The 27,816-nt window shown below is 49.0% G+C and overlaps 1 protein-coding gene and 1 long non-coding RNA gene across 4 annotated transcripts in view; one reads left to right on the top strand and one right to left on the bottom strand.

The window, feature by feature from the left end:
* Positions 1–5,884: 5,884 nt before the first annotated feature.
* The window catches only part of LOC108641066, a 29,120-nt gene continuing 7,188 nt past the window's right edge, over positions 5,885–27,816 (top strand). The window contains exons 1-3 of one of the 2 annotated variants that reach the window (XR_001921737.2): positions 5,885–5,979; positions 14,251–14,312; positions 22,627–22,749. This is a non-coding gene — a long non-coding RNA (uncharacterized LOC108641066). Of the gene's footprint in view, positions 5,980–14,250; positions 14,313–22,626; positions 22,750–27,816 lie in introns of those variants that run through there. The other variant, XR_001921736.2, reaches the window with a different exon arrangement.
* On the bottom strand, positions 6,124–26,797 carry ADA2 (adenosine deaminase 2). 2 transcript variants are annotated; one of them, XM_018080807.2, is made up of 10 exons: positions 26,653–26,797; positions 25,268–25,593; positions 22,724–22,949; positions 15,710–15,920; positions 12,525–12,652; positions 11,354–11,444; positions 10,945–11,053; positions 9,870–10,027; positions 8,835–9,037; positions 6,124–7,898 (listed from the first exon to the last, which is right to left on the bottom strand). In XM_018080807.2, exons 2-10 carry the CDS (start codon positions 25,578–25,580, stop codon positions 7,790–7,792), a joined length of 1,548 nt encoding a protein of 515 aa, XP_017936296.1. In that variant the 5' UTR covers positions 25,581–25,593; positions 26,653–26,797; the 3' UTR covers positions 6,124–7,789. The 2 variants fall into 2 exon arrangements, with proteins under 2 accessions (XP_017936296.1, XP_008918839.2); XM_008920591.3 differs by having other exon boundaries at positions 26,657–26,797.

Genomic DNA, 27,816 nt, shown 5'->3' with positions numbered 1-27,816 from the left:
TGCTTCGGGGCGAAGGAGGGTTGTGGGTTTGGGGGCGAGCTGGAGAGAAGCGGGTGAGGGAAGCACCGAGGCTGGCGGGGCGCGACCCTGGAGAGGAAAAGGGGGTGAAGGGGATACAAGCAGCCCAGCCATGGGAGAGGCAAAATCTCTGCAGAGGAAAGGTTTGGGAGCAAAAGGCTTAGACCTCTACAGAGCAATCACACCGGGTTTATCTCAGCCCTTCACAAAATCAAAGAACAGGAGTCCCTCGGCCTGTGATTGAAATCACTCCAGTGCTGTACAGCCCGGTCCTCCTGGCTGCACAGGCATCTCCCCATAGTCTGTTTTCAGTCTAAGGTGGTTACACCTTACCCTGCCCGCAGTGTGCGTGCCGAGGGGCTGCACTGCAACTTGTTACCTCTGCCAGCTGACCAGGGGAGTGATTGTCCCCCTGGCACTCAGCACTGGTGAGGCCACACCTCAAGTGCTGTGTCCACTTCTGGGTCCCTCAAAATCAGGAAAGACACTGATGTACTGGAGTGTGTCCAGAGAAGGGCAACAAAGCTGCTGAAGGGTCTAGAGGATAAGTCCTATGAGGAGCACCTGAGGGAGGTGGGGGAGGTTTAGCCTGGAGAAGAGGAGGCTCAGGGGAGACCTTATTGCTCTCTACAACTGCCTGAAAGGAGGTTGTAGCGAGGTAGGGTCTGCCTCTTCTCCCAGGCAACTGGTGATGGGACAAGAGGACATGGCCTCAAGCTGTGCCAGGGGGAAACAGGTTGGGCATCAGGGAGAATTTCTTCACTGTAAGGGTGGTGAGACACTGGAATGGACTGCTCAGGGAGGTAGTGGAATCACCCCCCTGGAGATGTTCAAGATGTGACTGGACATGGCACTCAGTGCCATGGTCTAGTTGACAAGGTCAAAGGCTGGACTTTGTCTTGGAAGTGTGATTCTGTGAGTTGCTGCCCTGCCCTTGCTCAGTCTTTTCTCTGTAAAGCCAAGTCTTGTGGTCCTCTTCCCACAGATCGTAAAGTTTTCTAAAACTCTGGTCATCTTTTATGTTCTCCGATGGACTGCCTCCCTCTTTCCTGTGCCATGGGAAAGAAGCCTTGACGCTGACTTCAGCTGAGGCCCTTCCAGACCTGGGGAAAGTGAAAGGTTCACTTCACAGTCATGGAGATGAAACAATGTTTGTTTGCTTTCTGGCTGGGCTCAAGGTCTCCTGACTCGCTCCGATAGGGCAGGTTTAACACGTATGACTTTAGGCATCAATTACCCAAACAATGTAATTGTTTGTTTTTACGCTTCCATTGCCTTGAACACCAACCTTAATTTGTTTTTGACCCATTTTAACACCCAGAGACCTTTCTGCAGAGCTATTAAAGCACTGGCAACTCAGCGTTATACATTTGTATAGATGGTTATTCCTCCTTAAGTGCCTTTGCCTTAACTGAATTACCTACCATTTATTTTATGTAATTTCCTCAACCTGCCAGGATGGCTTTAATTTCTCGCAAGTGTTTGCAGCTTCTCCTGCTCTGGCAAAATTTATGCTGGCCTTGGAGATGTTACTGAAAGTATTAAGTTCCCTGCAGAACTGGGCTTCAAACCTTCTTCCACTAGCACGAGGCAGGCAGCTACAGCTAGTCTGAAGTATGCCTTCTCAACTATGTAGAAACCAGAGACCCCCAACCCACACCTCCTTTGGCTACCCATGAAAAATAAAGTCAGAGAGAGGGGCAAAGGCTTTCTGAAATTAATGACAAACACAAGAGCCTTGTCTCGAATGTTTCTCAGCTATCCACCAAGGCAGCCACTCCCGCCAGAGCGAAAATATGATTGATTTGCTGTGATTTCTGCTTAGAGTATTGGCTAATGTGAGTTTATGGCCTTTTAACGATACAACCACTTGCAAGTTAGATAGGTTGTTTTGGTTCCTGGTCTCAGTGCCTCTGAGACCGAATTGCATTGCAGGGGTCTCGTCCGTCCCTTCTTTGTAAGTGTAAGGATACTTTTAGTCCTTTTTTTCCCCATCCTGAGACTTGTGAAACAGCCGCGAGAGACATCCAACCAGTTCCCTGCCGCAGAGAGGATGTCATTGCAAAAGAAAAAAAAAAAAAAAAGAAAGAAACGGTTTAGTCTATTTAAACATCCTGAAGTTCGGGGATTTTTGGGGCGTGGGTTTTATCCTCCCCACTCCTTGCGGGTTTTTATCCCGCTGTGCCCGCTCTTCCCGCGGATCCCTGCGGGAGGCGCTCCTGCTCCACGGCGCAGGCGGGCCCGCAGCGCTCACCTGCGGGAATCCCCCGCACCCCGCCAAGGCTCGGGGGGCTCCTGGCAGGGTGAGGGGTGCGGCTGGGGGATGTGGGGTCAGGCTGGGGGCCGAGGGTGTTGTTCTGATCCCAGGTGAACTCTGGGGGTACCCGCCGTCGAGGAGGTGCCCCCGAGGTGTGCGTGTGTGCGCCCCGGCGGGCTGGCAGGGCTGCCGTGTTTATTTTTCCAAGGAAGGCCGCCCAACAGGCTGAAGTGCTTATTTTTAAACCAGCCCGGAGGGAGTTTGCCAGCAGTCGGGCACAGGCTGAGCCTGGCAGGGACCGACAGCGGCACGGCTGCCAAGCACCGCGCTCTGCCTCGGCTGCGGAGCCCCTCCCGGCACCGCGGGCAGACTTTAGCCCATCGTCCCTGTGCTAAATGCCCGGTTGTGTAATTTTCCCTTCAAGAGTTGAGGCTTTTCTCTGTGATTCTACTAGGAGCTCCCCATTTTGCGTGCTATATACATGGATGGACCTCGTGATTTCTTCTGCGGCCACATCTGGCAACAGACATATCCCCAGATACCCCTAGGGATCGCCTGTCTGCCCTTCTCACACCAGCCCACAGGAGACTCCCTCTTCTTTCCCTGTCTACACCGTGCTTAGATGTTTATCCCACCCCCTTTCATAGCTGACTATGAAGACAAGCAAAACAGGCAGTTGCCCACAGCCTTCTCCCGTGGGTCCCTGTGTAAACTTTGCAGCTCTGTTTTCTCTGGACTCACAGCCCTGTCATCACCCCCCTCTTCCTGACCTTCTAACATCCCCCTCGAAAGTAGATGCACCTTCCATCTTTTTTCTTACCGCAGAGGCTCTAATGGCCTGAACCGACCCTCCCCCCACGGTTTATCTCTTCTCTTTCCCTGCTGCAGCCTGCTCATGAAATGATGGACAAGCTAAAGGTTGAGAAAATACAGTAAAATGCTTTTCTTATCCTGTAATGACCAAGGGGGGAGGACACAGCCTGATAAAAATGACAAGCCAGAAGAATTGAGAGCCAGACCCTTCACCTGCCTGTCCCTCAGTGCACAGAAAACACTTGATAGTCCTGCTGTGATTGCAACTGCTGCAAGCCCAGGAAGAAAGGAATTAAGTACTGAGCCAATTAGAACTGTAAGTTTCTGTCCAAAGAAATGTCTTTCTGCTACTTGTGAAGAGGCTAATTCAAAGATTAATATAGGAAGAAAACCTTGAAGCAGGCTGAGCACTGGAAGCTGGTGGAAAATGCATCTGTAACCCTGTGTTTTATGGCCAGAGGGCTTTGCTTAGCATGTGGAATCTGTGTAGTCCCACTGCAGTGATGGAGGCTCACATGACATACAGACCCAGCTGCTCACTTGGGCCTATCTCCATTTTCAACCACTCACCTTATTCCTCTGTTTTTATTGGCATGATTTTTGACAGCAACCACTAGTGCTGGATCAGCCATTTCCTGGCAGTGATTGACCAGGAGGCAAACATTTCATTCTCTAAATTGCCCCAAAGGCAGTCTAAGATGCTCTGCAGCAAACACTGCTAGACCTGTGTGCTGCAAACAAAGCTCCATCCACCTCCCATTTAAACAAATTGAACCTGAAGAGGCCACAGGGAGAGACAAATGGGGGAGATAACAGGCATAAGGCTTGATGTATTCTTATGGCTGCTTGAAGTAACCCTCACAGAAACCCCCATGGATTTTCTACTCTCATTCCTTGCTCCTGAATCTGGATGGAGACCGAGGGGGAGGTGCTCTTTTTGCCTCTTTATGTCTGCCCTACTCAGCTTCCCATCACCCTTGTGTCTGTCTCCACCTCTTTCATCCCAGATATTGAAGTTCTCTGGCTACTCCTTTCTTCCCATGCCCACCACCAGCATTTGGGGCAAAGAGCCTCAGGTTGTTGTACCATGTAGTTACCTGGTGCTCCACAAGGCACTTGCCAGATTCAGAAAGAATAGGATGATCACATAGCATTTACTCTTTTCCTTGTTTTCCTCCATTAAAACCCTGCTAAAAGGAGGGTGAATGACCTTGAGTAGTTCCTCTACTTTCCCATGCTGTAACCACCACATAGATGGTACAAAACTGTCGTGGGAGGAGAGGTAGCACAAGGAAATCGTGTCTGTCAGGCGGTCTCTGTATGAAGACACAGCCCTCAGCTGGATGCATCTGTGAAGACATTTCAGACTCCCTGATAACTCTATGCCAGGCTGAGTGATGTGAAAAATCCCCCTCCACTGCACGTTCCAGATTAAAACTTCACATCAAATCCAGGTATCCTCTGTTCTTTTTGGTGGGGGAAGAAAAAAAAAAAGGAAGGAAAGATAACCCCCACATTTTAAATGGGTTTAAAAATTTAATTATAGACTATGTTCTGAAAGCAACAGGCAAGAAAGCATTATATGTGATGTGTTTGCCAACAAATGTGAGCAGGGAGCCAAGGTATGGGGATAGACTGGCAGCAAAACCCTTGAAAGAGGGCCCTGCAGCCAAATTTACCCAAAGCTTTGAGGCCGAATAGATGGATCTTTTATAACTGCTGTGGTCCAGCCTAAATCCCTCCTTTTTTGCGTGCCTGGAGTTAGAGAGGTGAGGATGCAATCTGGGTTTCTCAGTTTGCACCGTTCTCAGAACTAAGGCCACTCCAAGGAAGTGTTGATCCCCAGCAGCAAAGCAGGCTGGCCCTCCTTCTCTCACACTTGCTTAGGCCCCATATATGGTTGAAGCCCATCTGCTGCCAGAGGACTCTTGGGAAGCCCCAGTCACCACACATGGCAATGCCCTGTTGAAGGAAGGATCCAAGGAAGGCCACACCACTGGAGTGAGGCCCCTCTGTATGGTTCAGGTTCACATTTAAACATACATATATGACCAGGACAGAAAAGTTTCTTCTCTCTGCCCAAAGCTAAGATGGATCCCTTCAGCAGAAGTGCAGTCACTAGGCTAGTCACAAATGCAGACATAGTCCTGTAGAGTTGTTGCACCTTTCTGAGGGCTTCATCTGAAAGTCATCTCAGACCTGTACAATCCTGTGATTTCTGTAGAAACCTGTTTCTGCTGTAATCCTGAACAGCATCACTCACTGGTGGCTCCAGATAATTGGCTGCAAAGTAGGTAAATGGCCAAGTGCACAACAGGCTTTTCTTAGGAAGGCAACAACAGGTAAACTGATTCCAGCAGGCATTTGGCAAATTAGGATCCATCCCTGCAACTATTGCAGGTAATGAGGAGGGAGGAGAACCAAAGAGTAGTTCGAGCCCTCAAGGCATCACATGCAAGAAGAGCTGAAAGCTTTCTACTGTAATAGTAAAGGAGGGGACTTAGGTCAACCTGTGTTGAGGAACTCACCTCCTCACACAATGGCTCTGTAATGATTAGCTTCACCTTGGCAGCAAAGAGGCTTATTTAAGGGAGAATCAGCTCGTGGCAAATAAGGATCTTTGTCCATCCACATATAGCAATGCTGAAAGATCAGGTTGCTCAGAGGCTTTGGGTCATTGGTTAGCAGCAGTTCTCCTCAGCAGCATTACAAATAAGGCATTTCCCAAGTCAGCATTTATAGCCTGGCCATGACCAAAGCCTACCTTGGGGACTTTAGACTGAGCTCTGTATGCAACACCCATGGAGGAGGAGGGAAAGTGGCTCTACTCTGGCTCCTCCTCCGGTGTAAAGCTTCTTCCAGGACCAAAGCTGCATCAAGGCCCAGGAAAGGTCAGCCTGCCAAAAAGCATCTGCTGGTGCTCTGAGGGAGGTTGTGGAGGAATGTGGGCAGAGAAAGCTGGACTAGAGGTAGCTGTGGCTGAAAAGGGCTGGGGATGTGAGGCACTTAATCCCCCCCGCCAGCAGCCTCCCCGTTATCAAGGGGTGTGACTGGGTTCTCTCTTTTTGCTTTCTTTGGTTTGTGTTGCTGGCTTCTGCAATGCACACACCTGTGGTTTGTTGTGGTTTTATTTTTTTCTGTGGTGGGGGGTTTGTAGTGTGTTTGTTGTTTTGGTTTTTTTTCCTCTGAGATAACTAGAGATGAAGTTGCAGCCTGTGAAATGTGGGCAATTTAACACGGGATGCAGGGGCTGTTCAGCTTGATCCATTTCTATAGTAAGTGTATTTGCCTCCTGCTAAGGTGTTTCAACCAAGGTCAGTGGAAATAAGCACTATGGCCAGGCAGCTTGAGACAATTAGCAGAAAGCCTAAAGGAGCCAATTTGCCCAAGCTGGTCAGATCAGGAAACAACAGTCCTTGCAAGTCTGTGGCTCAGAGGAGGGACTTGTCTTTCAGCAGGAATTTTTGTCAATTCTCCCTTGGCTGATGCAAACCAGCATAACTGTACTGAAGTCAAAGAGAAATGCTGTTTGATCCTGGCTGCATGTTTGGGGTATCTGTGCTGAATGACTTTGCTGCATTTATTTAGCATCCTGATTAGGATTTCTTTTTTTTAAACCTCTCTGCAACTAGTTCTCCTCCTGTTATTTTTGGTAATGCTAAGAAAGGGAATTCCCTTGTCCAAAGACTATTTATTGTGTAGTTGTTTTTTGCCAAAGAGCTGGAAGTCACAGAGGTCCAAATGAGCACTGTGGATATACACAGTGTGAGAGCAGTTCTCCACCAAGGTGAAAATCTGCCTGACAGGCTGGATAAGGATACATTTGCACTCTGAGTTAGGCAACAAAGACTAGTAGTGGAACCCCCTAAAATCACAAGGTGTTTCCTATAAATGCAGAGGCCTGTGTTAACATGGCCTTGTCTGGGGGGACAGTTTTAATTAAGCTGGATCTGGGAAGCGAGGATGTTTTTTCCTCAGATGAAACGTGTTTTGGCTTCCTTTTGACCAGAGGACAGGAAAAGATTTTGCAGTAAAAAAAGCTATTGGCAGCTCAGACACCTCTTTTTGGCATTATGATCACTGTGCAACCAGGCTTAAATGTTCTGGGAGCAAGTTCCATCAGCTTGTTTCCAGCCATGGTAGAGCCTGAAATAGCAAACATCAGACCTATGACTGGTTCTTCGACCTAGCAGTGCTATTTTGGCAGCAGGCCCAGGGTTAAACGTAACGAGAGTCATTTTCAGTCCTTGCTCTCCTGAAGGTCAGTGGCCCAAATGGTTGGATGTTTGTCTGAGCTGTTTCCGGACAAGGTCTGCATTTTGTAATGATAAGGCGAAATTCAGAGATCCTCATGTTGCCAAGCTCCTGCTAACCCTAATTGGAAAGCATATTTTTCCTGAATAAGGATGTCAGGATTTGGTCATTGGCAATTTTTAACTGTTTTGACTATTTTGAGTGGGGCGGTCTTTTGTGGTTGCTACAAAGGCTCACTCCTCCCTTTTACCTCCAGTCCATGACTTTCACAGAACAGTTCACCTCATTCTCAGTTTTAAGCCCATTAAGCCTGGCTTACCAGAGTTGCCCACTGCCAGGTAAGACTTCGAGGTTCATTCATCTGCTCAGGTCACATGGAAGAAGCAGTCTCCCTCCTAGCAATCACTCTGGCTTGCCAAATGCCTTCTGAGACAAGTCTTGTACTCTTTAAGGCTCCCTTAAAAAGCTATCAGAGAGGTCAGCCACAAATTGGTCCCATTTTTTCTGCCAGACCTCTTTGGCCTTGGCTTTCTCATCCGGTAGCATGGCACTGTATCTGTGAGGAGGAGAAAAGTCAGTGTCGGACAGGAGACAAGGGGGCAGCTATTTCAAGATCAACACCAAAATGAAAAAGCAGGAAACAGCAACATGTTAACCCTTGCAGGACATGCCTGCACCGCTCAGAGTGACACAGTGTAAAGAGCCTGGAGCTCCTGCCAGCTGATCTCAGGCTGGGACAAGACACATCACAGCCACATCAGCAGCTACTGAGTCCTGCACCATGAGGACAAACAGCTCAGTCTGCATCAGCTGGAGACTCGTTGGGCAGCAACCACTGACTAGTACAGAAGAGACAGCACTGCTGCTGCTTTCAGATGTGCCCTGGGCTTGGTCCAAATTGGTAGGAAATCAGAGTATTTGTTGTCTCCCTGGCCATGCAGGGACTTGGGATTGCCTAGAGGATTGGCACAGGATTTGGCAAACAGGCAACAACTGAGGAATGTGCACAGAGACCCTGGGCATCATATCCAAACTATTCTGGGACATTCAGAGCTGCCCAGATAAATAAAAAAAGTCGTTAAACGCACTCAAACTAAATGCTGGTAGGTTGTTTTCCTGTGTTTCCCAGGTGAGCCACAGCAAACACTGCAGCAAGTCAAATTTTGGCAGAAATAGACAAGTGATACAAAGACATAAGATTTCTCCCATACCCAGAACCAGGTGCTGAAGGCAAGTTCACAAAAGATGGAAAAGGAAGAATAAACTGAGACACAGATTTACAGAAAGGAAGAGCACAGGTAGAGGAGCCTCTGGGGTCACTGTGTCATTCCTTTGGAGAAGACACATAGCAGAGATTTTGGATTAATGGAAGCCCAGTTCATGTGGCAGAGGAGACTCTGGGGCCAAAACCCAAATACGGCGGGTTTCTGGGGAGCAAGCTGATAGTCTCCTTATGATTACTATGGCTAGATGAGAGAGGTGAGGAACTTACTTTATGGAGTTGAGCGCAAGTTGTTTTAAGGTCCTCAGGTCGGCATTCATCCCTCCGATGGCCATGAACACCTCGTAGAAGTCATAGGAGACTCCCTTTGCTCCAAAGATAGGGGGATCATCGGGGCTGATCACAATGGGATGCCCCTCAGCCATGAGGTCAGCTGCAGGGTGACTCCGCAGGTCAGCTACCAGCAGCAGGACCTCGGTGGGAAGGGTGGAGACAACACCGCGTCAGGTTATTGCTGTAGCCGTGTTGGGATACCTGCCACAGCTGCCTGTGCCAGCAGGGAGTCACCCGGGAGGGACAGCCTCCAGAGGGCTGTTCAGAGTGCATTCTGCTCTGAACTGCTGTGGGAGGGACCAACTTGTCTCCTCAAGGAGATGAGTTTCTTAAATGAATTGCCTAAGTCAAGGCCAGTGGGGTGAATAACTTCTGATTATGTATAACGATTTGACTGCGAGCATTTCAGGAACAGTCTTTTGGTTACATGCTTGCCATGATGCTTAGCTCAGGGCGTCTGGAGCTGGTATCAGTGTTCTCTCCCTTAAGGCTCACACCAGTACATCTCTACCCCAGAGTATCCTTTCTGTTGCACCCAGGGGACAATGGGCACCACGTTAATGTGCTGCAGAAGAGTTCCCGCTGCTTATGAATTCTACAAAACCAAGAGACTTCCAGTTACAATCCCTGCTTCTCAGCCTCTGGCCCTCCTGGCTTTGAAGTATTTTCCATTATGTCTCTTTAGATACCTCCCTGGCTCTGGGCCTCATCTCCACTAGGGAGGACTGCCTACCCAAGTTCCTCTGGGTAGGAATATAAATGATTTTTTTTGCTGACTGGTATTACAAGCCTTATATATATTCACAGTGTGTGTCTATGTAGCAAACTGCAGTGTAATGTGGCGCAAGGGAAACAGCCAGCCTGTGTGCATCAAAACTTGTAGCTGCCCCCCAGCTCCCTGCTGCTCCCCACTGCTGTGATGAACCCCATTCCAGTGTCCCAGCCCCAAGAACTAGGCTTTTAACAACATACCTGGTTGGAGATGGGACAGACTTCTACAGGAATATCCCTCTTCAGAGACAAATTTTTGGCTACTGGGTGTTTAATGAGAGCGAGTCCGTGGCCAATCCTGCTGGTGTTCAGGAGCAGTGCATCCAGCACGTTATTGTCTACAGAGGTGCCCTGCCAATCTGAGCAGAGACAGGTAAGAGTCACTGCAGTGCTGTGAGGAAGTATGTCTTCTCAAACTGCTGGATGATTTTGTTAATAGATGCCCCAGTTGCGAGGTAAGAGGGTTTCCACTTGCATTTTCAGCACAACAGGGATTTAATTCTGCCCAGGATATTGCTCAGCACAGAGATATCCATTCATTTCACCTGGCTTTAGATGTCCACAGTGCTGCTCTTACAGCTAAGCTAATCATGCTGGTCTCCATTCATTGTCAATGGAGAGAAGCAATAATTTGTGAGGAGTGCAACAGGGTGAGATGTACTGTGCCTTAGAAGAGCTTGTTACTGCCCGTGGCTACAAAAGGAGCCCAGAGAAACTAGTTCAGAAGTAGACCCCTTCTCTGTAGATGTCAACAAGCAATACACATAATGCACAAGTTAGACACAACTGTCATGCATGGTTAGAATAAATCCCACCCATACTGACTGAATAATACACATTGCCCCACTAATGAAATGAAGGGTACATTGGTTACTTTGATGAGCGTATCCAGTTAAGACTCAAGGCTGGCTCAGATATTCCTTCACCTTAAAATGTAAAATAATGGCTCAGGAATTCTCCTGCCACTACGAATGGGAGGTGAGTGCTGCTCCAAGAAGGAAATGGCTACCAGCAATAACTCTCACAGCATGACTCCATGTCAAAGACACTGAGCAACGTGACACTTGCAGTCAAAAGCAGGGAGTAGGTAAGGGAGTGGTCCTGTAGGAATGCTACAGCAACAGGCTGACATGGGGAGAAGCATAAGGAAAACTGATTATGTACACATGTATACACACACATCATCTTGATACATCCAGGCTTGCTTCTTCTGTGCTTTGCAAGATTTCAGTCTTGCCTCTGTAAGCAATAACAGGCCTTGAGCCCTCATGCTTACCAGTCTCGCCAGCATGGAAAAAGTACGGCAAGCTGACCCCCATGGAATACGGGATGGTCAGGGCATCCTTCAGGTCCCATAAAGAATGACCTTCATCCTCATCACCAACCTAGAGGAAAAAAGAAAGGTATTTTTGAACACACTTGGGAAGATAGTGGGAATAACAGCTATATATCACTGAGGCGCCAGCTGTACAGAAATTGCAATGCTGTGGGGTGGGGAGCTGATTCTTTCAGGGGATTTTGCCAATTACCCTGAACAAAATCCTTAGCTGGAGGATTTGAAATCCATTAACACTGATTTCAGTACAGCAGCAGAGGTTCTGCCTCTTGTATACAACATATGCCATATCATACATGTAGTTATATCACTAGGGGTTAATGTGAAGCCACAGAAGAAACACGGTTACCAGGTCGAAGCCTGCCAGGGCGTCTGGGAATTGGGCTCTGAGTGCCATGGCAGTGACGATGGCTTCTTTAATCTGGGAAACATTCAGCATCCTAAAGAGCAAGAGAGAGAAAGCAGTGCAGAGGCTCACTCCCGTGGGCCCGCCTTCTTTGGGTTTGACTTGTGAAATGGGGCCCCCAGGGGTATTTCCAAAATGCAAGTTGCTCCCAAATCTGACAACCAGCTTCAGGTCTCCAGAGTAACAGCAGCAGAAAATTGATATTATGAAAGGAAGCCCCTGAATGACCAGGAAATGCCTGGCTAGACCCTGCTGTCACTTGAGTTGAGGCATGCCTGTCTGACTCACTGGCTTTCACATCCACACAACAGCGTGGAGAGAAAATGTTTAATTTTTTTTCCCCTCTCGACTGTTTTGTTGGGAGGTGAGACACTGACTGCATTTCAAGAGAGTTTTAAATCTGGGGTTGTTCCAGCCCTATCAGACTTTAACATCTCGTCTCGTTTTGCAGACACACTCTGTCCATATCCAAGCTGTCCAAAGACAAGCCAGCTCTGAGCTGGAAACGGCACCGTGCTGAACCAGAGCGAGTAAATGCTGCTGAGAGGTCTGCTCTGTTTGCTCAGGATCACCTCACATGACTTCGTGGCATCTGGCTGACTTGGAGAACAGCCTCGTGCCCGCCTGCGAGCAGCAGCACGAACATACCGTACAAAGGCTGCCGGGAGAGCAGCGTCTGCAGGGTCCCACGGGGGCCTTCGCAGCACCAAGTGCCCATACTCGGGCACTGCTGTCACTGCTTCGGTTCCTGCAGAGACCGGGAGTGTGTCCAGGCTCGGGAAGGGAGCACGCACGGCTTGGACACGCACACAAGCAGCCCTTCCCTTGCTCGTTCCCGCACCCAGGGCTCACGGACTCCCGTCCTCTGGCGCACACCGTGAGCTAACCCTGCTCACTTCGCACGTACACAGACTTATATAGATGATTTCTCACCCTCAGCCTTTTGCACATGCCAGGGAATGCCTCGGGAGTCAACACCCCGGGTCTGACAACACACATGGACATTGCTAACCAACTGTGGCACTTCAGCACTGCTTCTCCTGGCCTGGCCCCCTCCCTCCCAGCACAGCCGGCCACGCAGGGCCGCTCTTAGCCCTGCACAGCCTCTGTCTACCTGTGTGCTGTAAATATAATCTTGGCTCCAACAAAGTCAGGGTGCTCCTTCACAAACTGCCTGGTCACTTCCCGATAGGTTGCCACAGACCATGATTTATTGTGCCGGGTGCCATCCAGTTCATACACCTGCAGGATGAAAAGCACATCACAAACAGTAGTTAGAAGAGATGTTTTACTGGAAGGTGGGAGAAATGAACTGAAGAAAACCTTGGAAGAAACAATGTGTTATGGTCCTAGGAACAGGGCAGGAAAAAAAAAACCAGCTAAATCTGTGCAGAATATTTTCTTCTTGAAGCCTTTACCAGCTGGCAAGAACCAAAGAACGGTTTTCCTCCCTCCTATGTGATACAAGAAACAAGTTTCTCCATGTTCAGACACGGTAAGCAAGTGCCCTTGAGTACCCAGAGGAGACCATGACCTCTTACTCACGTCCGTATCAAATGCTGGAGTGTTTTGTCCAGCCGTCTGGCGGCTCCCACACTCTGTGCCTTGCGGTGGCAGTCTGTCAGCCAAGGCAGCCCCAAGGCACGCGAGGGCCGAGTTCCATAAGCTACCAGCTGGGCTGGGCTTCTGCTCCCCTTTGCCAGAGGTTTGCTCCATGACCTTGAGAGGGTCATTTAGTCTTCCCATGCCTTCTCAGTTCTCTGGCAGCAAACTGGGAAGAATAATTCTTTTGGCATACTCTGTTTCATCAGCTTACTCTGGGGATTCCTCACTACCAAGACTGTACCCAGGGCTTTTGCCCTGATTTCATCGGGGGTGTAGGCACTGAATGCCCCCAGTGATACTAATGCACAAAAGCCCTGCCTGGAGTTGCTCGCTCAATGGTGGCTGAATCCCTCAGTTTTCTTCTCACCATTCTTTTCTCTTTCACCCTTTTCCTCCACCCCTCAGCTGCTCCTCTCCACCGTTTTACTTCTGCCTGATGCTGCCCCTTGCAGTGATGAGCCTCACTAAGCCCCCGCGCTGTGCTGACCCCCTTGTAGGCACCAGCAGCCGTGGGGCAGCTGCAGATGCTCAGAGGGAACTCTTCCCCAGCTGCAGCCCATGGGAATGTGAGACTTTACACAGCTGAATCTGCAAACACAGCTGGGCTTGGGGGGCTTTTCCACAATGTTTGCCGTTTCACACTTAATCCCAGCGTTCATTTACTTTTCTTCAGGGGCCGCTTCTGGCAGGCTTTGCTGCAAGGAGAGGTTTTGCAGTGTCAGTGCTGTTGTCCAAGCCCTGTAGAGGATCTCCAGCCACACGAGCATCTTGTTATTCCTGTCACACCCTGCTCACCTTGACTAAAACAGCAAAGTGTTTCCCTTCCCTCTCATCCCAGCTTCAGCCCGGCTGTCCCTTCCCTGCCCACGCTGCACTCCAGTCCAGGGCAGTTGCAGCTCCTGGCATCCCTCACTGTGGTACCTGGGCTGCAGGCAGCCTGCCTGTACCTCACAGCACACCGAGCTGCTGGGTGTGAGCAAGCCCCGGGGCTCTGGAGGCTCCCACATCGGCAGCCAGCATTAGGAGCTGGATGGGAAGCAAATCTTCCCTGCCAAGCCTCCCTTCAAAAGACTTTACAACCGTGTCTAAGGGCTGATGGTAAAGGCAGGGTATTTTCCAGTCAGGCCCACGCAGATTCTCTTGGCCCAGAAACATGTGTGACCTGGGGGGATGCCAGTGCTTGCGCTGTCTCACAGCACAGGCATTTTGACATTGCTGTTATTTTCTCTTTTGAGGTACCCCGAAGACAGATGGTGACTGAGTTCAGAGCAACTGCCTTATGACAACCCTCAGCAAAGTAAGATACACGTAAGCTTTGTGGTCTTCTCCCCCTCCTTTTTTTTTTTTTAACCTTGTCAAAACCCTCTTCTCATCTCAGACACGACTGAGTGGCAGCCTGAAGCCCTGTCTTGCTGTGGGGCCAGCCCAAGCCTCAACAGGGCAGGGTCAGCAGCCCTGCTCCCCAGCTGTTGGGACAAAGCCAGATCAGCCTCCAAATTTGTCACAGCACCTGCCTGTGTGCTGGTGGGGGTGGCTGTGGAGGCCTGCCTGACAGCAGAGGTGGTTGCTGGGGCACAGACATTCATCTGCAGCTGGCTGGAACCCCCCAGCCATTGCATGCAAGGGCAGGGATTTATGGAAGATGCTGGCAGGCACATTAAGGAGTTAAGTCACCAGCAGGACATCAGCATGGCTACTGAATCCACTGGATGCCGCGGCACCAGCAGCAAACTGATACCTGCATTCCCATGCACAACCCACCACCACCTCCTGGTCCTTCAGATGCTTCTGGATGAACCTTGTACAGCAGCTTCATTCCTGTTGTAATGGACAGTTAAGAAATGGAGGTAGGTGGTGTAGTGAGGAGCAGCAGCCCTGATTTGTTTGCTTTGGTAAGGCATTTTCCCCTCTGACAGAACTCCCAACTCCACGCTACCCCTCTTGGAGCTGGGCTGGAGGATTGCATGGGAAATGTGTGCCTGCAGTGTCGAAATTTTCACTGGGAAAGTGGGAACTGTTACACAGCCAAAGAACAGTGGTGTGGTCTGCTGCTGCTTGGGAAGGCATTAGGGCAGAGTGGCTTTGTAGGATATTCTGACCAGCTCTGGGTGACACACAAGGAGAACAGCCTAAACCATTTCCAGCAGATTTTAGTGTTAGGGGCAATGAAAGGAGCAGTTCATGCTTCAAATACATAGCCAAAATTTTAGGTTGTCTGCAAACTGTGCAAGACAGTGCTTTGCCAATTTATTGAGCCTATTCAGAGAAATCATTCTGAAATAAGCTGAGGATTTAAAATAACATAACTATCCCAGAATGAGTCTGTATGCAAGACAGGAAATTTTTTGAGAATAGCTGCCATAGAACAGGTGATTCTGGTGCAGACAAAGCTGAGATACATCTTCCCAATAAGCAAGATTTTGACACAGCTCCCAGTCAGACTGTACAATGCAGTTTTGTGCTGATACCACAGTAGGTATCTCCCTTAGCCATTAAGAACAAAGCATGTCTCACTTTCAAGCCCTTGCCTATGCAAATCTCCAACAAAGACCTTTGAATATGATCCAGGTTTTCCAGCATCCTTAGAAGGGCAGGTATGCAAACATCCAAAAACTAAATTCAAGATAGGGCTTGAGAAAAGTTATGGAGAAATGAGGATTTAAAAGAATACTAGAGAGGCCAAAAAATACGTACTGCAGGCAGGATAGCTCTTATCTCGACATATTGCACGTTATCTTCATAGAGCTCCAGCAGCCCCTGGTAGAAATAGGCCTTGAACACAGGTGCATAGCAGATAAGTCCAGAGGCAATGAGAAAGACTTCTTCAAATCTTTTCCAAATGAAAGCCTGAGAAGGGTAGGCCTGCTCAGGGGCATCTGTCACCAGGGTCAGGTTTCTCAGCAAGCTGTAGAGAAGGGAAAAGAGAAAGAATGAGGAGAACAAACAGGACAACTGGCTTTCAGCATGCAAAAAGCCACCAGCTGGCAGCTGAGTGTTGGGTACAGGAGGAAATAGATTCCTCCAGGATAGGTGTGACTTTCATTGTCAGAGACCAAGCTTTGTGCACATGACACTCTCCCTCTCTCATGCTCTGGGGAGCAGCAGAGCAGCGGCTGTGCTGAAGGAGGCACATATTCCCTGGGCAGGACCAAGAAAAGGTGCAAAGCCCTTCCTGCCACAACAGGGGCCCAAAATCTAACTCAGAGCCTGTTGGCACTGCAGTACAACAGTTGTAACAGCAACTGGTGCAACTAGAAAGCATTCAGGTCATTTTTCTGCCACCTGTATTTACTGTTCTAATGGCTGGTACAGAAGTCATACAAGACGTGTTGAGCTGTAAGCAGGGTAAGACAAGGTGTTCAAAACCTGCCCCTCCCTTTTTCAAGGACAAAATCGGAGTAATGGGGTTACAAAAGCAAGTATGGTGCTTTTATATCACAAGAATTGCACTCTGCTGCCCAGGGGTATCCTTACTCCCAAAGTAGGCATGTACATTACTCCTGCAGACAATACATTCCCCCAAGCACTTTCAGTGCATGTAAAATGTTATGACACTTGGCCCTCTGTTCACCACCTAAAGGCAGACTGAGTCTCCAGGAGATGCCATGTACTGGGCCACCACCAACCTGCTTATTGAGCTCATAAGTTGTCCTGGTACCTTCATATTGTCAAAATATGCCATCTAAAAAAAGCAGGGGGAAAACAACTGTGAATCACAAATCATTTTCCCCCACCAGTGGACCAACCCTGACACCCTGCCTGCCTGCCTTGCTGATACCTTCTTCAGGGAAACAGCTGACAAGAAGGTCCTGGCTTTTCCTTAGTGGGATGGAAACTCCCACTATTTCCTCCATAAACTCAGCTGGCATATAAACTTCCTTCAGAAATCCAGAGAGACGGTGGGCAGTGTTATCAAGCAGAGTTTAAGGGAGCCAGTAATTGCAAGATTATCTAATTGTGAGTGACAGCTTGCATTTAGGACAGAGTGAGCATCTGTGCCACAACACCATCCTCTGACAAGCTGATAGCCTTCATCCCACCTGAAGCCTCTGGCAACAGCTGGTGGTCACCTGAAGAGGAGTTCATAATAAATTTCTCAGGGCAAAGTCTAAATGGCAGTATAGAGGTGATTAACTTCATTCCTGGGTGGAAAAATGGAAGGCATTGCAGGAAACTGTAGAGCTGTTTGCTTGCAGGTGGGTGGGCTCACCAGCTAGGCCAGGCCTGGAGCTTATCTCGTGTCAGGGGCTAAGCAGGTTCAGATAGAAATACCTTCAGCCATGCTTCAGCTTTCATCCCAGTATATTGTTTCCCCTCAATAACAGCTACTGATCTTTAATAATGTTCTGTGTTTGATGTCTTGGCCTCCGTCCTCATGCAGTGTTCTGCTCTGTTATATGGGAGGTGTGGGTTTGATTTGTGGTCTTATTATCTTCGTCCAGGACGCTTCTGTATTAGCACCACCCCCCGCTACAGATGTAAAATGTGATCTGGTCCAAACTCATAAACTAAGACATCCTGGACAGAGATATGCCTTTGGAGTCCCTCCATCATGCCCATAAAACAGAGCCCATTCCCCCAGGATTTGCCTGCTGTTTCACTCTCTAAGGGTGCTCTTCCAGGGGCTGCAGTTTCCTTTCTTCCTCACTCTGTTAATTTCTTTGCCAGGAACAATTTTAGAAGCAAAACTGTTCATAAAGAGACGCTCATACTCTGTTAAGGATGAGATTTTAAATGCTCAACAGTCAGGAAAATTCAGAGTTAAGGTTTCCACAGCAACTTCGGCTCTGCCTTCCCATGCATTACAATAGGGGCTTTGGTGCCATTATCACAGGACACTGGGCAACCCCAGCTACTGTTCAGTAATCCATGCAACCAGAGGAGACTGAGCTGGACCATGGAAGGGGTGGGCAGTGGGGAGCATGCAGCAGTGGGAGACACCGCAGCATCACCCTAGAAACCAGGAATGCAGGAGCCAGGAGCATCTTGGAGGTGCTGATCCAGCTGCCCGAGCTGCAGTGGAGGCCAGCCACCGGCAGAAAGGGTGTGCTGCCGCTCGTCAGGGAGGGGGGAGGAGGTTTCGTTGGGGAAGAGCTGGGGAAAAGAGACTTTTCCACTTCCCTCCTGGCTGAAGGGCAGCTCCCCTCCAGCTCCGCATGCCAGCGGAGAGCACCTGCCCGGAGCCAAGAGCCGAGTGGGGCTGTTCCCACCAGCCCTGCAAGCACTGAGGGAAAAACCTCCCCGTGGATCAAAAGGCCGTGCAAGCCCGTTCTCGCCACTCCGTGCAGCTTCGTTTCAGATAAGGATGGGTGGTTAGTCGGGCTCCCACCACTTTCTCCCCTTGTCCTGTGAGAACTCGGCTCCTCCAGCAATGAGCGGGCGCAGGGCTCCGCTCCCTGCCTTTAAATCTAGCTGTACAAACTTGTGCTTGTTTACTTAGCCTGTGCTCTTGGGCTAGAAACAGCAATAAATCCCCACACCACCCTGCTCCTAAAGGCACATAAATCAAACTGTACTTTTCTTTATAATCCCCTTCCCTTTGAGACTGATTATTGATCCCTACAACTGTTGAAGATTTATTGCATAATAGTTATCCATCCCTGATAACCAGATAATCTCCTAAGGGTTCAGGGGCTTTTGCCATCAGTAGCTCATGCAGATGAAGTAAAACTTCATAAATGCATCTTTTCCTTCTTTTCTGGAATGGGCCTTTGCCAGTGATCAGGTGCAGACTACAAATAGCCTTCCATGTCATGTCATATATGCACCAAACAATGCTATTGCAATGGATATGCCCAAAGGGGTACAGCTAAAATGACCAGCTATGGATTATTTATTTTCAACTGTGGGTTTGCTTTCTCTTTTCCTGTTTTTCCCCCCAGTTTTCCTTTCCTGTGCTATAGAATGCAAGGAGCGAATGGTGTTGTTGCCTTGTTTTTAAAGGGACTCCTTTTCCTGCTTCTTTTTCTATTCTCGATGGGTAATTATGCCCCTCTCCTCACTGTAGTATCTAAATGTCTTCCAGTGGTGCATTAAATAGTGTGACTAACATCTGTCACATGTGGTTCGTTCGCTTTCTCTTGCTCTCTCATCCCCTCTTCTTCTCCCCAAGGGGAGACTTGTAGAGGGAGAGGAGTGCTTTGTTTCCGTAGCAGATTTTTATTCTCTCTTCCCCCCCCCCCTCATAATGCGCACACTGCCCTATTTTTCTGTGAGATAAGGCAGTCAGAGGACATGGAGGGGAAGGTGATGGTGGTCTGGACAGCCGCTGGTGCCCAGGGGAGTTGTCCCCGCAGCCTCAGCCGCGGTGTCGGCTCCCTCACAGATGACTTCATCCTGGTGATGGAGAGCTCCGCTGGGCCGGCGGAGCTGCGCTGCCGGGCACGGCCTTAATCCTCGGGCTGCCGGCGGGGGGTGTGCGGTGGTATTTTACAGATATCTGGAATGTCAGTGCTGTTTCCCTAAATATCTAGGGGCATGCTCTTTCTTTAGAGATGGTAGCCATTATGCTGCATCTTGAGGGGGAAAAAAATGGCATTCTCCTGTATCGTAAAGGACTGAGGAGAAAATAAGTGAGGATTGTTTTTTTTCTTTTAAGTCTCAAAGCAAAATTCCCTTCCTTTCACTGTCTCCTGGCCCATGGTCTCCTGGCTCTCCTAATAGCATCCTTTTGGAAGCTTACCAGTAACACAATACTCCAGGGTCTTGGCCCATGAGACATGTGTGTTTTGAATAGGAATGATTAGACCTTCTTTTGAGGGAAACAAGCAATAACACTTCCTTCCAAAACACACACACACACACAAAAATGTATATGTCCCTAAAAACACAAACAGCAAAAATGTAATGCAGATATCTCTTTCTCCCACCCCTTCCAGGTCAAGGAATGCTGGAAGATGAAGGAGGTGCAGCTTCTCAAAAACATTTCCATTATTCCCTTCACATTTGCTGATCCACTCTGTCTTGCACGAGAGCCTTTCCCTGCTGCCATATTCCCTTGACACTTCCTTGAAACCACCCAACTGTCCATCCGTTCTTTCCTCTGACATCTGCTTTCTCTCAGCTTGTCAGTGCTCAAGGGCAAAGAGGAGCGCAGGAAAGAGGTAGCCTGGGATGCACATGTTCAAGAGACTGGGAGAGTTTCCAGAAACTGAGAAGCAGAACAGATTGGGGCCTATTCCTGGCTAGAGACCTATTTCCAGACGGCCAAAAACATTCCTCACCCCTAGACTAGTACCCAGGGATTAGATGAAAATAGGAGGGGAAGTGCCTCAACATGGCTCTTGTCCGTGTGTTTGCACATTATGCGCAATGACTCCTCTGTGATTTTGTGGTGATGAGCATGGAAGGGCAAGAAATGAAGGACAACCTACTCAAATGAATAAGTGAGCACCCAGGATGCGAGAGATCCAAAGTTGTACTTGCTCTGGCATGTGTTTGCTGAGGAAAATCACTTAATTGGTCTCTGCCTCAGTTTCTCCTCCACATTTGGGGAGACCCCTTCAGCAGGGTCTGTCTCATGTCTCTGTGCAGTGCCTGACACACTGAAGTCCTGCTCTGACTTGTGACTACTAGACAGACAACTAACACAAAAGAAGAGGAATGTGGTAATACTGCCTCTGAAAACAAGTCATGTTTCCAAACAGGAACAGAGGTAACCAAATAATACACAGCTCCAGTCTCCTAGGTGCATAGGATGCCTGGGCCTCAAGCCTCAACCAGACAGAGGCGGAAATACAACTGAAAACAAATACAACTAAGGGTTGCTCCTGAGACAGTTCTAAATACCCAGTGCAATTGCCTGGGCTCTAAGGAAGTGAAGCTGTTTCAAAATCCAATCTCTTGCACATTATTTATGGGTCTCCTGGTGGGGTTGAAAAGAGCTGATGCTGTCATCTTTCCCTCCTCACCATTCCCTGTAGAAGTGGAAGGGAGCTAATGGGGAACCAGTTTTCTCTTTGGAAGACATAGATAAGTGACTTCTCACTAGAACTTATTTTCTCCATGACGTGTCAGGGCAGTTGAGCCTCAGGATATACAAGGTCAAGAGTCTGGGGTCTGGCATTACTTTCTGCTTCCCTTCTGTACCTCTGTAAGAGAGGGAGAGTGGGTGATAATCTGGAGAGTCAGATTCCTCTGCCCTGCCCCTTGCTGTTGTTGAGAAGGGAAGGCAATATCATGCCAAAGGTCTGGCAGCTCCTCAGCTTTCCAACCTGACCTCCTTTCCAGATCTGTAGGGAACAAAGACCAGACAGCTTCCAAGTGGAGGGGACACCAGCTCCCTAAGAGTTAAAAGGTCTCTATTTAAGAACAAAAAACCTCCCTAAAGAGGGAGGCACTACAGTAAACCATACCAAGTTTCACTTAGGAAATGCTGTAATTAGGGTCATCTGTGTCACCTTAATCCAGCCTCTCCTTGTGTGTTGGCATGGCGATACTCTTTCATCACATGACATCCCATACTATTTTTTCCTAGCAGACCCCAGCCCCGGGAGTGCCACGGACAGCAGTGCCCTCTGAATGGATGTCTACTCAATATTTTCCTTTGTCCTCATCGCTCAGTGTCTGACTTCATGCATTATTTAGTGTGCTCTCTCCAGCCCCCACCCTATGAAGAACTGTATGCTTTCTCCTGGCCTTTTAGGCAGGGCTTTGTCCAGGGATCAATGGCCCCTGGATGGGCAGATATGATTCAGTGGGAGGGGGAGCCAGGCTATTCCCAGCCACCTGTAAGTGATTAGATGGTAGGTGGCTGCTGAGCAGCCAACTAATGACTTGTGTACTGATAATAGGCTGCCAGCAGTTAAGGCAGGAGATGCCTGCAAGGAGGGAAGCTTTTACAAGAGGGTGAGTGATGCTCTGGGGAGCCATTTGAGGTGTGAGCTCCTGGACAGCTATAGGAGGCCTTGCCTGTAAGGGGAGAAGCTCTGTTAGCAGAAGGATGTTGAGGAGGGAAGAGTGCCACCAGGCAGAGGTCCTGAGTGGGGTTTGTTGGCTCAGGCAGTGCCCAGGCTGAGACTAACCCCTTGTCTGAGGGCAGGATGGTGAGTCACAGCTCCTGCTGCCTGAGTGAGGGTCCTGTTGGGAATGCTTCAGGGTGGTGGGTGCCAGTGGGGTTTCAAAGACAGCCTGCAGAAAGCAAGGTTGGTGTGTGGAGGGGGAGGTTGGGTTGGGTTTTATTTTGGGCTGCTTTGGGGGTTTTTTGCTAGTGCAGTAATTAACATAAGTAGTTTGCCCAACTTCTTACTCCAAATCAAGGCAATGACTTTATAAATGCCTCTTCTGCTGTTGGGGAGAGCCTGTACATCAGCTACCTGGCTTTCCTCATCCAGTTGTTGGGTACCTCACTGGATGAGGCACCGTGCAGCCCTGTCCCACGCCGGGAGCACATCCAGCCTGGGTGCTGAGGAGAGGTGGGGGCAGGTCACACAAATCTACTTAAACCACTGTCCTCAGCGTGTCTCTGCAAATGACTAGAGTGAGTGCACGCAGAAAACTTCAGTTTTTATGGTCTCTAACTGTGGTGCACTTAGTGCTGTAGCCTTCAATCTCTTATATCACTATTTCCATTTTCTACATAAGCAGTCCTAAATGGAGTTCCTTACTTCCAGAGCAGCAAGGGAATGGGACAGTTGGACCAAAATAATCCTGCTGGCTACACAGTGCTGCCATGGAGTACCAGCAGGTTTGCAACCCCTCTTCACTCACCTGCTGTCAAACTCGGTCACGTTGTGCAGCTGTTTCCGGTAAGTCTCCAGCAAAACCCACTGGGAGCACTGGGCTGGCAGTGGGTGAGGAGGATGCGGCTTGGAAAAGCGAAATCGGACGGTGCCAGCGTGGGTGAAGCAGATGTAGCAGTCGGGGAGGTAGGAGGCATTGTACACCAGCCAGTCCACACTCAGCATGGCGTAGTCGTGCAGGTGTAAGACAGCACCTGGTGGGAGGACAAGTACGTCCTAATAATGAGTCAAGGCAGCTGAGAAGAAGGAACCGAGATTTGATGTGATAATAGTTTGAGTTTGCCCATCCAGGGGCATCTGGAAAAGCTTCTAGATGGCTGTGAGTGACCTCTCCCAGCAAAGAGTGTGCGGCTGCTCTGCCTCCCCCGGGCTAGGGGATGTGGCCCCCTCCACATCAAACACTGGGCAGGCAGAGCGTGACAAGTCCCTGGGAGCACAGGGAGGGGGGAAATCAATAGGGAGCTCTGCTTCTCCACTGGGATGGAAAATGCTCCGAGTTATTAAAGGTCTTTCAGACAGACTTTGCTGTGAGCTGGCTCAGGCCCCACTGATTTAAAGAGGAACTCACACAGTAGGCAGCAGTTTACAAGGCATGCTAGCTGAAGCAAAGCTCTGTATCTAAGCTGTTTGAATCCCAGCTTCAATTTTTGCAGCCATTCTGTGGCTCTTCTTTCAGCTCTCTGAAACTCTGGCATACACCAAAATCCCAGACCATGATACAGTGGGGAATTGCACTCAGATGCAGAAGTACAATCTACTGCTATGCCTTACCAAAAGCATACTCACTTATATTGTACAGCTGCTGCTGGCCAACACAAAGGGCCTCTGGGACACTCTGTTATTGTGCAGTTTGCTGGCAACTGCCAGCCTTCCTGGCACAGGAGGCATCGTCTGTATGCTCACCTTCCTCATCGTTTCATTGGGCTGAAATATCTCTTTTTGCAGAGACTCCTTAGGCCATTGGTGCTTGAACTAAACTTCACCTTTGTAAAGGGAAGATACTGTGAGAGCTGAAGTCTTAGATATGTGTTTTATTAGTCTAGGGGAGACCTCATAGTTAGAATAGCTTTGATGGCCTTAGGGGTAAAGGGAGAACATGAATAGCAAGAACAAGACAGAAGACTGATACGTATTTGGCATTAGACAAAGTTCAAGACTAAAATTTATAGTGGACTAATCTAATATAGAGTGTAATGTGTATAGCCTCCCAGTGCAGACAGAGGGACTGGCTGTTAAGATGCTCAGGAACTGTGGTTGCTGCTGTCAGCAGAGCCAGTGTGACAGAATGGCCATGCTGCAGCTGTCTAGATCTGACCCTCCTCTCGCTGGCAATGTCACCTTCTTTCCTATGTGAACAGCAGCAGAACTGACAATAGTGCTTGAAACAACAGGAACTCCCAGGGGCTCTTATCAAGATTAGATCCTACTCAAACAGCTACAAAGATGTGATCTTGGCCCTAAAACCTTATGGCTCTTGCAAAGATTCCAAGAACCCATTTTAATATCTCCTGTGTTGAAAAGTGTTAACTGTTTTGGTTCCAACTTGGTATCAATGATACCCCACTGGAGGTGAAGAGGAGGGGTACTTTTAAATTCTTTCTAGTGTTCAATTTGGCAATGAAAGGATAATGACATTTCTGGCATAGTAATCATTTACGGTAATAGATTAGGATGCTGCAAGACAGGGATCTGCATCCCACAGCAGAAACTGGGAGGGAGAAGCGCTGAAGGTTGCTTAAGGCCCCATCCAACCTGGCTTTGAACACTTCCAGGGATGGGGCATTCACAACTCTCTGGGCAAGCTGTTCCAGTGCCTCACTACCCTCTGAGTAAAGACTTTTTTTCTAACATCTAAGTCTCTACTCTTCTAGTTTGACAATGTTCTCCCTTGTCCTGTCACTATCCGCCCATGTAAAAAGTTGCTCCCTCTTCCTTTTACAAGCCTACTTTAAGTGCTGGAAGTACTCAGGCTTTGATTTGTATACAACAAGCAAAGAAACTTGGAGTGCTGGAGGTAGCCCCTTCCTCCTCTAGTGACCCCGACTTTCCAGCAGATGTCTAGGTCTGCTGCAGAACCACCCTCAGAAAGTCTTTTTGGGAGATACAGCACTTTTGGCTAAGCTGTGGAATAAGTCAAGGTTGGTAGCACATCTGTGAAATGTGTATGTGGGAAAAAGAAAGGCCCTGGCTGGAACATGCTGAGCAAATGTGGATGTTATGTCTTGTTGTCTGTGCTTCCTCTGTCCTTTCTTCGCTCTTGAAAGGCTGAAGGATCCATATTGTAAGTTAAACCAAATGCCACAATTCCTGGAAATGTGTATTCATCCAATCCATCCCCCTCTTCCTCTTTCCCCCTGCCCTGTCCCTGAGCTCAGAGGCAGAGCTTTTCCTGGAACCCAGGGAGCTCTCACAAGATTGCCTCACACATCTCATGCTTTGCCCTGGCTCAGCCACAGAAAGCAGAAGGTGAGACCAGGATGGGTAAGATGAGCAATCCTTAGGCCAAGCCTACCTTTAGGCATGCGCTTTAAGATGCTGAACATCACGCTCTGATCAATGAGGCTTTTGGCCCGGAAGAAGTGCATGCTTGGAGGGAACTGTCCCGCGGTTGTGGCCGTTGCAACTTCCTTCTTCTTGAGGTTTACGAGCTTTGCACTGAGCTGCTCTTCCTGCCTACTCAGCACCAAGTTGCCCCCTGTCTGTCGGGCTCTCTCCTCCTGCATTAGGGAGTCCCGGTCCTTCCAGAGCGGGGTGGGAAGGCAGAGAGGAGCCAAACTCAGGAGGAGGTATGCCAGCCTTACACCTTGTCCAGCTGAGGGCTTCATCTTGGAGCTGCACCTAGGAAAGGGGAAAAGATTGAAGCATTAGCAGAGGTGAGAAGTGACATCTGAGCAATGAGCCCTTGGGATATGAAGTTGTTACACAACTTCTGCAGGATGGGCCAACTGGATGCTCAGTACTGAGGGAAGCACCTGGTACCACTGCCCCCTGCATTTAGGACTGTGCATTAGCACACTCTCCATGATGCTGATTGCACACAGCAAGACTGCAGGGAGGGTGAAGAGCAGATATTGAACCTTGGGTCAGACAGGCAGCACATCACACAGACCTGCAACATGGCAAAGGTCTAGCCCTGGAACGGGGGATTGGTGGGGTCAGGACTCTGCTTGCAAGCTGGGATACGGCCCTGTCTGAATAAGGGGTGCTGGTGATGAAGCCCTGGCTGTGCTGATAGTGTCCCAGGAAGGGAAGCAGGGGCCATAGGACTTGAGGTGCTTTTGGCTTTGGCTTGAGCTAATCAGATCCTGATTCCCTACAGTCAAGGAAAGACCTTGTTGTACCCTTTCAGTACAATCCAGCTCTCAGAGGGGTTATTTATGGGCAGAAAACCCCACAGGTTCCTCTGCAGTGATAGAGGTGTGTCTCTTCTTTGCAATCCCAGAAGAAAGAGGATGGAAGTTAGACCATGGGAGTAGTAAGAGATCATAGGAGACAGGCACATGTGAAGTCTGAGAGCTCTGCCCTTCCCCAGAAAAGCACAACTGCAACATAATCCTTCAACACCAGGCTTTAGTGGCCCTCCACGCCAGTCTCTGCAGAGCAAAACAGGCTGGAGAAGGGCTCAACATTTTGAAATGGTCCCCTCTGAATTACACAGAAAGTCCCTGCATGTGCACGTGTTTTCTGCTTCCAGGCTCTCCTCCACCTGTGGGCCCACAAGGATACCTTTGGCCCCAGCAGTGGATCCCACGAGGTGAAGGTGTGCTGGGGGAGCAATCAGCTGGAAAGGGAGCGGGGGGCGGGATGGATGCAGCTTCACATCAGACCTGGCTCTGAACTTTGAAAGAGAAACATCCTAAAAAACGTGTTATCTTATCCCTGGTGAGACTGACTCACTTACTGTTAGCTTGCCTCCTCCTCGTATCCAGAGCTCATCCAGCTGCCGCCCGAGAGAGCAGGGAACAGTTATCTCTCCAGCAAACCGGCGCTGTCCCGGCAAAGATAAGGAGGCAGGATCCGTGCCGGCACTCACAGTTCCTCTTCCTGTGCTGCCGCCCCGGCTCGCTCGGCTTTTATTTATCCCCGGCCGTGCTGCCTCATGAATATATAAAGAGGAGGAGGAGGCAGGGGAGGTGATGAGAAAACGGGACGGGGGCTGAAGGGAGCCCTGCTCAGACTGTCCCAGGAACGCACATAAGTTCGGCTGTCTGATCTAATATAGAGCACAGCGCGTTTAATGCCAACAAAAACACTGCAAATTCTGCTTACTAATGCTTTTTAATCCGAAAAAGCAGCAATTTGTACAATTAGTTTTAAACGATTTTGCCCGGTCTTTGCCAGCTGTGTGGATCAGGCAGATGTCAATCCAGCAGGCTGCCCCTGGACTGCATCGGGCACACAGGACTAAGCTTGAGCCTGGGAAGTAAGTCAGGTGGATGGTGAACAGTCTGATTTAAAAACAAAACAAAACAAAAAAACCCCAACAGATATAGTAATTTCAGCATTTTATTTTGCACAGTTGAATGGATTGAGTTTTAAACTTATTTAAAACAGATGTTACATAAACAGCTTCCAGTGGAGAACAAAGTCTGTTTGGTTTAATTTAATCAAAATTTTAACGATTTTAAATTTTAATAAAAAAAAGAGAAAGCTCTTGTAAGCCAAAAGCTATTGAAAACAACCCACAGCAGTCACGAAGATCGGTTTTGAGGCAGAGAAAGTGGAATCTGGTCAATAATATGTTATATTTTGTTATCTAGCAATACTGAAACAGGCTGAAAGCAGAGTGGACAGCCCATTCTGAATAACCTAGCTGGACACCTGCCAGCTTTTCCTCCTCTCCTGGTCCCTTTACTCTTTGCCGTCATCAAGATGGATCCCAGGATCCATGCAGGGATAAGTCAGGGATCTGCAATACTCTCCAAGCCCTGGCCAGGGCAGCATGGCCAGAGTGCCCCTTTGCCTGCTCCTCAGCAGGACGGGGTATTTCTTGTTTCTGTAGATGATCCTGCTCCCAAAGGGAGATCAAAGGTGTGGAAAAATGACCCAGATATTCTCAGC

This window comes from Manacus vitellinus, unplaced genomic scaffold, assembly GCF_001715985.3.
Source record: "Manacus vitellinus isolate BGI_N305 unplaced genomic scaffold, ASM171598v3 scaffold_5_pilon, whole genome shotgun sequence".
Lineage (NCBI taxonomy): Eukaryota > Metazoa > Chordata > Aves > Passeriformes > Pipridae > Manacus > Manacus vitellinus.
Note: the sequence above shows the minus strand (reverse complement) of the source record. Positions and strands in the feature narration are given on the sequence as shown.